General features: G+C 37.2%; 1 protein-coding gene across 2 annotated transcripts in view; it reads left to right on the top strand.

The window, feature by feature from the left end:
* The first annotated feature begins 604 nt into the window (after nucleotides 1–604).
* LOC115437814 (amyloid beta A4 precursor protein-binding family B member 1-interacting protein-like) overlaps nucleotides 605–11,017 on the top strand; it is a 53,596-nt gene continuing 43,183 nt past the window's right edge. For both annotated transcript variants that reach the window (XM_030161165.1, XM_030161164.1), the window contains exon 1: nucleotides 605–666. In XM_030161165.1, coding sequence (XP_030017025.1) covers nucleotides 634–666 — 33 coding nt within the window. In that variant the 5' untranslated portion in view covers nucleotides 605–633. The remainder of the gene's footprint in view (nucleotides 667–11,017) is intronic.

Genomic DNA, 11,017 nt, shown 5'->3' with positions numbered 1-11,017 from the left:
TGAAAAAATGAAAAATTACAGAAGATAATATTGTAATAAATGGGGATAAATCACTTAAGAAAGGTTAAATAGAGAGAGAAATTCATTTAGGAGCTGCCACAGAAGTAGCACTGGGTCTTGATGGGTTAAGTTATAAACAGATTTTCCTCAGCTGACCCGTGCATTTGGAGGCCTTGAACACACACTCACAGGTGTTTTCATTTACAGTGATGGAGTAGGTCTCATTAACAGCTGGAAGTGGGTGGAACCGGGCTGGAAAACTGCTAATTGTCAACTCAAGTCCACATAATTAAAATATATGTCCGTGTCGTGTAATAAATCCTGACCCAACAAATACTGCAAACTAAGAGAGATGTCCGTCAATTACAGTCAGTACTTGCAAAAAAAAACCCTGCTTAGATGAGATGTAAATAAGCATGCAACCACAAAAGGCAGAGAATAGACGAGCAGATTATGGTCATTTGCTATCACAAGGCATCACATTATAATTAGAAAACCGCTCTGCTTCACCAGAGAGACAGATAGAATATATCTACTTCCTGATTTCACAGGAAATTCGACTTAAAACAATCTGCTAAAACCCTAAGTCACATGTACAACACGTAGAATGACCCATGAGTTCTCTCACACTGCATGATGCTTCCTTCTGTGGCAGAAAAAGAAAAGGTAAGACATTTTTACACATTAATTTACAACAAATTAATTGTACAGAGCACCAGACTGAAATGTACTAGTGCTTTTGCCAATTTTTTTTTTAACATTTATTGCTGAAAAGAATAAAAAAAAGTACATTATCAAACCCCCTCAAGGAGTTAAATACTTGTATAGTAACATCATCTTTGTTTAGGGCAAACACATGTCCTTTTGCAGCAGCCAATAGATGGTTGTGCAACTAATTAGGAAATAGTAAGAAGCTCTCAGCCACAAGAAAGTGGGAAACATGTTGGTTTACTGTCAGCAGGCTGGGCTTTTTTGATTCCCCTCATGCATATAAGTCTCAATAAATCACTTTTTGTACTCTGGCTTTGGCTTTGTCAGGCTGTCTCCTGGTGGTTCGTCGTGTTGTTGATGTGCGAGACCACAGTCGGAGACAGCAGCAACAGTCTGACACGGCTGACGAGAGCGCGGAATTCATAAGCAAATGTGGTTTTGTAATGCAGGATTTGACGAACACACATACGGCACATCGTCAGGATCAGGCGCCTGTAATTAATGCTGACAGATAATAGACATATCCGATATATATGTGTGTGTTTTGTGAAAGGAACAGAAGTTAATAATTGACTTCCACATATGTGAGGCAGAAGTCCTCAGAGGCCACAAAGGTAAAGTTCACTTTCTTGATCCAAAAAAAATTTCACTTTCATATGGAAACGATACTCGGTGTTCTACTGTTCCCCTTTTACCTCATTACAGTTTAATGGACGTCTGTTTACTCGTCGGTATAAACACAGAATGAGACTGAACAGCGCAGGAAGGACTGTATACATCCCTCTGTTTGTTAATACATACATTGGACTGCATGTATCTGTGTACGTAGAGGAATCCACGCAACATATACAGATACAACGCAGCTGCAGCTTTAATGTTTGAGATATTTCAGTGTAGGGTGACCAGATCCAAGGAGCCAAATGTGGGGCGAGAGTGCATTTGCGTGGGATGACGTACGCCCATCCATCTAAAATAAAAACAAATAACTCATAGTGTACCGTGAATGATCCAGGCCTTCAGCATGTGATGGATTTAGTTCAATGCAGCTTCTCCAAATCCTGTTCTAAATGAACACGTAAAGCATCATGATGTAAGTAGTTATGGTTTTATATGATGAAATATGTGTCCACCTGGTGAATTTAGTCCGAATCTTCTATTTGTCCACGAAAGAACCCAATAAAATGTGGAAAAATCGTAAATATTGGAAAATCTGTCCAAGTTTTGGAAATAAAAACACTCAATAAATCTGCTTTAACTCATAAAGACCCATTGCTAATTTTGTGTCAGTTCCCAAATGAATTTTTCTCTCTATTTAATCTTTCTTAAGGGATTTATCACCATTTATTACAACATTATGCTCTGTATTTTACATTTTTCACTGTAAATTGTGCATTTTCTTATATGTAATCACCTATATTTAATTTGAATGCTCATTAAAGGTCAGAAATTTACAAAAAAATATTGTATCAAAACAGAGAAAACCGGAGAAAAAAGTGACTTTTTCAGTCAAATATAACATAAATCAATGTGTCCATCTACTTTCATTGATCCAACTCCATGGTTTTTACTGGTGAATCAGTGTTGTAGAAGATGACGGCGTTTCCACGTTCACTACGGAGCCTCTGAACGTTCAAATGATTCATATCTGATGACCATAAAAAGACGACAAACTGTATTTTACACCAATTACTTGCATGTATTGATAGGATTAGTGGATCAACAGGTATTAAACAGTTTAGATCAGTAGATGGTTTTGGTTGACAGTGGATGTTTGGGTCTTTATGGGTTAAACTGACTTTATCTCACAACAAGTGGTGCCAGGCACAACAAACCCCGCCCCTCACACATATCGTCACTTATTTTGGCATCAATCCAGCTGATGTCATCATGTCTATGCATGTGGTGATGTCAGCATATCAATTGCTTCTACAGGGTGTCCCATAAGTCTCCATACACAGGAAAAATAAACGTTTCTTGACATAAACCATTTTATTTATATAATATGCTCTATATGACTGCCATTTTGTCGGGAACACATTTCAATGCGTGTCCTCCACTGCTGAAGAACTATAAAGAAGAAATATAAAGAAATACATGTTAGAACCATATGTATTATGTCTCCTATGTATGGAGACTTATGGGACACCCTGTATATATGGGCCAAGTCTGAAGTAAATTGAAACAAAATTGATGTTTTTATAGACATTTTGCCCACTATAAGTAAAGGGGAGAAAAAAAGATTTTAAAAATTCATAAGAAATTGGAACATTGACCTACTTTTCCCAAAATCTAATCACATCTACTCTGCATCACTGGCAATCTATAAACCAAATTTGGTATGAATTCAACCAATAGTTTTGTTGCTACAGACATATGAAATTTTGGCCATTATGAATAAATAGGGAAAAAAAAAAGATTTGAAAAATTCATAAAAAATTAAAGCTGCAAGCAGCATTGGGCGGGACCTCGCACCGGGCGATCCGCCTCCCCCGCGATCCGCCACCCGTGACTGTCGACGCCTCAGCTCCACTCACACCTGTCCGTCCCCATACCAGTTCCCATCCTTTAGTGTCTGTCCTCCTTACATCTGTAAAGAACACCAGTGACCCTCTGCTGAAACCACCATCACCTTTAAAATGAGACTTTTATTTTGGAAACCCTACTGTGTGTATGTGCATTTGTTTTTAATGTGAGAGAAAGAATCAGTTTGAAAAATTAATTGAAATTGTATGAATAAGTGAGTATAAAGGTGATGATTTACCACATTTAAGGCTTTTATTTTGGAAAAACCCTATTGTGTGAGGATGTGTGTCTGTGAGAAAGAGTACTTTTGAATGAAGAAACATTGTACAAACATTTGAGTGTTTGGTCATAAAAATGAAAAGAAGTTATGTAATAGACATTTTGTATTATTCTTAATTTTGGTTTTATTTTGAAAAAATGTACTCCGTGTACTTTTGAATGTGTGCAAAATTTCCAATATCCACAATACAATGCAGTAAAACCTGTTTTAAAATAAAATAAAATAAAAAAAAAATTTTTGGATTACCTGGGACTTGAACCAGGGTCCTTTGGCTCCATAGACAGCTACATGAACCACTGCACTACAGAGAGACATGTGAAAATGTGCACCAGCAAGACTTTTATAGGGATTTTGCCATTTGGAAAAGTGAAACTAAACATAGTCTTCAAAAAATCGCTATAATTCCATAACCGTAGGTCGTATCTGAAAAATTCTTTCACTTTTGGATTCTGCAGACTTGTGGGAATTCAATGAGGTCTAACTTTTATGTCAAAACTCTGAAATGAATAAGCAGTAATTGCAGAAACGTAGAGTAACTTTCAAAGGCAGATTGCCAACTTCCTGTTGGAGTTAGCTCATGAGTGTCAGTGTATGATTTGTCGGGCTCAATCAGACCAACATTTTGGCATTTGTTTCATGTTTCTGTGACATTCCTACTGGCTGCTAGGGCAGATTTTGTGTGTTTTTTAGTACATAGGTGGCGCTACAGAGTCCATTTTGGCACCCAAGGGGTTAATTTTTGATATTGTATGAAAGTGTTCACCAGCCATGACATACATGGCAAATTTGGTGAGTTTTGGAGCATGTTAAGGGGGTCAAATGGCAGTCTAAAGTGGAAAAAGTATGAAAATAAAAGAATTGTTATAAATCAACAACCGTACATCCTATCTCAAAAATTTTTGCATGTGAGCATTGTGCTGAGTCCCATGAACGTGTAGATATGTCACATGTCAGGAAAAACTGCAAAGTGAAAAATGAGTTCCAAACATCACAACTTTGCGGGCTTGTAAAAAAAAAACTAAGACAGTTCCGGAAAAAGTGAGAGATCACTTTTTTGAGGAGGTTTCACTCTATCTTTTGATGCTATTTAGAAGTCAATATGACAAACGGTGTCATCGGAGTTAGTTTTAGAAATTTTATTTTGAAAGGCATATTGCGAACTTCCTGTTGGAGTTAGGTCATAAGTGTCAGTGGATGATTTGTAGTGCTTCATCCAACAAGAATTTTGGCACTGGTTTCATGTCTGTACGACATTCCTAGTGGCCACTAGGGCTTTTCCCATTTTTTTCACATAGGTGGCGCTAGAGAGGCCATTTTGGCACCTATGGGGTTAATTTTTACATTTTATCAAATTTTTCGCCAGGCCTGACATGTGTGCCAAATTTGGTGAGTTTTTGAGCATGTTTAGGGGGGCAAATTCCAGTTTAAAGCGTCACGGAAAAATAATAATAATAATAATTAAAGCTGCAAGCAGCATTGGGCGGGACCTCGCACCGGGCGATCCGCCTCCCCCGCGATCCGCCACCCGTGACTGTCGACGCCTCAGCTCCACTCACACCTGTCCGTCCCCATACCAGTTCCCATCCTTTAGTGTCTGTCCTCCTTACATCTGTAAAGAACACCAGTGACCCTCTGCTGAAACCACCATCACCTTTAAAATGAGACTTTTATTTTGGAAACCCTACTGTGTGTATGTGCATTTGTTTTTAATGTGAGAGAAAGAATCAGTTTGAAAAATTAATTGAAATTGTATGAATAAGTGAGTATAAAAGTGATGATTTACCACATTTAAGGCTTTTATTTTGGAAAAACCCTATTGTGTGAGGATGTGTGTCTGTGAGAAAGAGTACTTTTGAATGAAGAAACATTGTACAAACATTTGAGTGTTTGGTCATAAAAATGAAAAGAAGTTATGTAATAGACATTTTGTATTATTCTTAATTTTGGTTTTATTTTGAAAAAATGTACTCCGTGTACTTTTGAATGTGTGCAAAATTTCCAATATCCACAATACAATGCAGTAAAACCTGTTTTAAAATAAAATAAAAAAAAATTTTTGGATTACCTGGGAATTGAACCAGGGTCCTTCGGTTCCATAGGCAGCTACATGAACCACTGCACTACAGAGAGACATGTGAAATTGTGCACCAGCAAGACTTTTATAGGGATTTTGCCATTTGGAAAAGTGGAACTAAACATAGTCTTCAAAAAATCGCTATAATTCCATAACCGTAGGTCGTATCTGAAAAATTCTTTCACTTTTGGATTCTGCAGACTTGTGGGAATTCAATGAGGTCTAACTTTTATGTCAAAACTCTGAAATGAATAAGCAGTAATTGCAGAAACGTAGAGTAACTTTCAAAGGCAGATTGCCAACTTCCTGTTGGAGTTAGCTCATGAGTGTCAGTGTATGATTTGTCGGGCTCAATCAGACCAACATTTTGGCATTTGTTTCATGTTTCTGTGACATTCCTACTGGCTGCTAGGGCAGATTTTGTGTGTTTTTTAGTACATAGGTGGCGCTACAGAGTCCATTTTGGCACCCAAGGGGTTAATTTTTGATTTTGTATGAAAGTGTTCACCAGCCATGACATACATGGCAAATTTGGTGAGTTTTGGAGCATGTTAAGGGGGTCAAATGGCAGTCTAAAGTGGAAAAAGTATGAAAATAAAAGAATTGTTATAAATCAACAACCGTACATCCTATCTCAAAAATTTTTGCATGTGAGCATTGTGCTGAGTCCCATGAACGTGTAGATATGTCACATGTCAGGAAAAACTGCAAAGTGAAAAATGAGTTCCAAACATCACAACTTTGCGGGCTTGTAAAAAAAAAACTAAGACAGTTCTGGAAAAAGTGAGAGATCACTTTTTTGAGGAGGTTTCACTCTATCTTTTGATGCTATTTAGAAGTCAATATGACAAACGGTGTCATCGGAGTTAGTTTTAGAAATTTTATTTTGAAAGGCATATTGCGAACTTCCTGTTGGAGTTAGGTCATAAGTGTCAGTGGATGATTTGTAGTGCTTCATCCAACAAGAATTTTGGCACTGGTTTCATGTCTGTACGACATTCCTAGTGGCCACTAGGGCTTTTCCCATTTTTTTCACATAGGTGGCGCTAGAGAGGCCATTTTGGCACCTATGGGGTTAATTTTTACATTTTATCAAATTTTTCGCCAGGCCTGACATGTGTGCCAAATTTGGTGAGTTTTTGAGCATGTTTAGGGGGGCAAATTCCAGTTTAAAGCGTCATGGAAAAATAATAATAATAATAATAATAATAATATAAAAACGAACGAAAAACAATAGGGCCTTGCTTGCAGGCAAGGCCTCTCACTGTGTGAGAGGGCCTTACCTTTCGGCTCGGTCCCTAATAATATAAAAACGAACGAAAAACAATAGGGCCTTGCTTGCAGGCAAGGCCTCTCACTGTGTGAGAGGGCCTTACCTTTCGGCTCGGTCCCTAATAATATAAAAACGAACGAAAAACAATAGGGCCTTGCTTGCAGGCAAGGCCTCTCACTGTGTGAGAGGGCCTTACCTTTCGGCTCGGTCCCTAATTAGAACTTGAACCTACTTTTCCCAAAATGTAATGGGATCTATTCTGGGTCACTGGCAATCTATAAACCAAATTTGGTATGAATTCAACTGATAATTTTGCTACTAGTGTTAACAAACAAACAAACTGAACCAAAAACAATACCCCTTGCCTCCCCTTCGGGGGGGGCGGGGTAATTAGTTGTTTAAAAGGTTAAGGTAAAGATAAATTGAACATTAAAGGGGTTCTATATCATACTGAAATCAACTATTAAAATGCATCTGCTCTTTATCTCCATCCAACTTTGAACATTCATATAACAGTTGTGGATGATTTTCAGCATGTGGTTCAAATTTGTGATATTTTATGATGAAAATTTGACTTTAATCTGTTAAAGTCATGTATTGCCTCCAACATCTAAATGTGGGACAGCAGCTCACACTGTGGGATGTGGGATAAAGGATAAAAATGCATTGCAGCTTCACATAAAGTGAGACACCTGGTCACTGTAGTTGAGAATACTATCCAGAGAAGCAGCTGGATGCACTCACTTTTAAAATAATGATTTACTCCTGGGTTGAATATACGACTTTATTCCTATTGAGTCCGATGTTCATTGGTTTCATCACAAAAATGAGTAATCTGAATGAACTCAGCTGGGGAAATGTCTTTTATCATTAGGGAAAATAACAAAAGCTGTGAGCAATTTGCATGAAACAGGAGATTAGACAAACAAACACAGCTTATTTATGGTCACATTGATCTGGAGCCATTCACAGCCTGGAGTCAGTCTAAGCAGCCTTGAAATGTACAACCATTAAACTTAATGAGAGCGGGAACGACTGAAAATATAATGTGAGCTCATTAAAAAGAAATCAACACCAGAGGCAACACGTAAAGTCTGTATTTGCATTTGTCAAGTCGATGAAATGATCAGAGGACAAAGCTTACATTGATTATGCTGAATGGAAGGGGAATAGTGATAACGTGAAAACTGCATGGATGCTACATGTCAAAGAATCAAGCAAGTATTATACAACAAAGCAACCAAATGGGCAATGTCTTAAAGGGGTCAAATTTTGCTAAACCTACTTTTATTAGTCTTTGGTTCATTTATTTCTATATTTGGACCCTAATAGTTCCATTAGTTTGAATTTGAACCCTCCAGGTGCTGCAAAGCTATCTTTATATTCATTTGTTCCAAAATCCAGCAGATTTCTACCACCTGTTTTAATTCCTTCTTAATTTGTTGCATCTATAACTAGTTATGTCACAACATTTGCACTTTTAAGGTCAAGACTTCCATTGAACATTTCTCTAAATAATAATAATGGTTTAGATTTATATCGCGCTTTTTTGGTCACTCAAAGCACTTTACATTATTCACTCACATTCTCCCTCTGGTGGTGGTAAACTACATATGTATCCACAGCTGCCCTGGGGCCCCTCTGACCACCACCAAACATTCCTACACCACTGTGAGTGGCACTGGAGGTAAGGAGGGTGAAGTGTCTTGCCCAAGGACACAACGGACTGACTAGGACAGAGCAGGATTCGAACCACCAACCCTTCAGTTGTTGGATGACCCACTTTACCATCTGAGCCATGGCCGCCCTGAAATATGCCGTAACTGTTAGTCAGCAGCAGCGGTTGTAGCAAAAACTGAAAATATGTCCAAACTTCGAGCCGATTACGTAAATGTTCAGTTGTTGGTTGTATTAACAAACACAAGTGACTGAGCAGCACAGCCAACAACCTAGAGGGGGCGGGGTCTGAGGTGTCTCATGTGCATTTAACCCTTTCATGCACAGTGGTCACTACAGTGGACAGCTCTTCTACAGCTGTTCTCTTGTTTATTCATGGCTTTTGTTGTTCTTTTCATTGGTTTGTTTTTTTTTACACATATCTTTATTAAAGTTTTAAGACCCTACATATCTTTTCTGACATGAATTGGTAACAGTATGTAGATCTCTCCTGAGCATAAAGCCCCAGAATCACAAGCCCTCTCCATACTTTTCACACAATTTATCAGTAAATACATGTTTTTGTACGTAAAAAAATTAAACGTGTGGTGTCCAGCTGAATGGACATTTTTGCAACTTCATGAAAAATAGGTCCATAAGAATTTTTTTTTTTTTTTAAATAATTTTTATTTATATATTTATTATTTATTTTTAGGAAGAAAATTTTCAATCGCATTGTTTTTTTCATGCCTAAAGAGGAATAAAAACACTCAGGAAAAAAATTTGATTAAGGTTCTCATAATTCGTGCATGAAAGGGTTAAAGGGCCAGCACTCAAAACGACCTTTCTGGTGTCATTACTCAGAAATAGGGTTGAAGATGGACCTGTGGAGTTGAATTAATGAAGAATTCAGACCCAAGCAGAGCATTTACAGTTTATGTAGCGCACAGGGAAATGTTTTAAAATGCATAATTCCTTTTTTTTTTTTTTTTTTTAAAGCTAAAAATCACTCCTGTAATGGGTCGGCTCCATCTTAACTCTCTGAGCTTGTGTCAGTCCATGTTCTTACCAAAACATTGAAGTCCATTGACCAGCTGACCTTAGAGGTTCCAAGATCCCAGTTAAAGACCAGAAGAGATCAGGATTTTTCTGTTGAAGCCCCCAAATTCTGGAACAGTCTCCCTTTGCACATCAGAACAGCCCAGTCTATTAATATTTTTAAATCTTCCCTAAAAACTCATTTGTTTGCACCGGCTTTTAACACAAGCTGTGCAGGATATTCTATCTGTTTGTATGACTACGTATGCTCATTTAAAGCTAAAGCAAAGTGCAAAGCTAAAGGTGGAATAAGACTTTTGTACCGTACTGGATGTTTAAAACAATACTTATTACCCCACCTCCAAAGAGTAGGCAAGGGGTATTGTTTTTGGTTTGGTTTGTTTGACTGTTAACACTCTAGCAGCAAAACTATTGGTTGAATTCATAACAAATTTGGTTTATAGATTACCAGTGACCCAGAATAGATCTGATTACATTGTGGGAAAAGTAGGTCAAAGTAGAAAATTTTTATGAATTTTTAAAATCTTTTTTTACCCATTTACTTATAATGGATGAAATTTCAAATGTTTGTAGCAGCAAAACTATTGGTTAAATTCATACTAAATTGGGGTTATATATTACCAGTGACCCAGAATAGATGTCATTACATTTTGGGAAAAGTAGGTCAAAGTTTGAATTTTTAATGAAATTCGTAATCCCCCCCATTTATTTATAACGATGACATTTCAAATGTCTGTAGCAGCAACACAATTGGTTGAATTCATACCAAATTGAGTTTCTAGATTGCCAGTGACCCAAAATAGATGTGGTTACATTTTGGGAACAGTAAGTCAAAGTTCAAATTTTTTATGAATTGTTAAAATCTTTTTTTTTTTCTCCCATTTACTTATAATGGGTGAAATTTCAAATGTCTATAAAAACAACAATTTTGTTTCAATTTACTTCAAACTCGACACATATATAGAGGCAGTTCATATACTGACATCCCCACACACATAGACATGATGACATCAGTTGGATCGATGCCAATATAAGCTACAATACATGTGAGGGGCGGGGTTTGTTGAGCCAGGCACCACTTGTTTGAATGTATTATTTAGGAGAGTCCACAGTGTTTATCCTTCTACTGATAACACTGGTCTACAAGGAAAATGCTTCCAGAATAAAAGTAATGAAATTTTACCACATGAGAGTCACTGATAAAGAAAAATCAAGTCAAAAATGCTGGTTGGCTCAACTTTCCAAGATACAGCCTTGGGTCAAAATGTGAAATTCAAGAATTAATGAGAGAATGGGTTTGACTCAAAAGGAATATTTGTCTCAGAGCTACAAGATCTACTTCAAAACACTGTCTGCACATTAGAATACATTCACTTTACAGGTTCTATTTAGTGGAAGATTTATAAAACTATTATATAAATGTACATAAACCAATATATAT

This window comes from Sphaeramia orbicularis, chromosome 17 (genome assembly GCF_902148855.1).
Source record: "Sphaeramia orbicularis chromosome 17, fSphaOr1.1, whole genome shotgun sequence".
NCBI classification, from domain to species: domain Eukaryota; kingdom Metazoa; phylum Chordata; class Actinopteri; order Kurtiformes; family Apogonidae; genus Sphaeramia; species Sphaeramia orbicularis.
The sequence above is the reverse complement of the archived record's forward strand: the minus strand, read 5'-3'. Positions and strand labels throughout refer to the sequence as shown.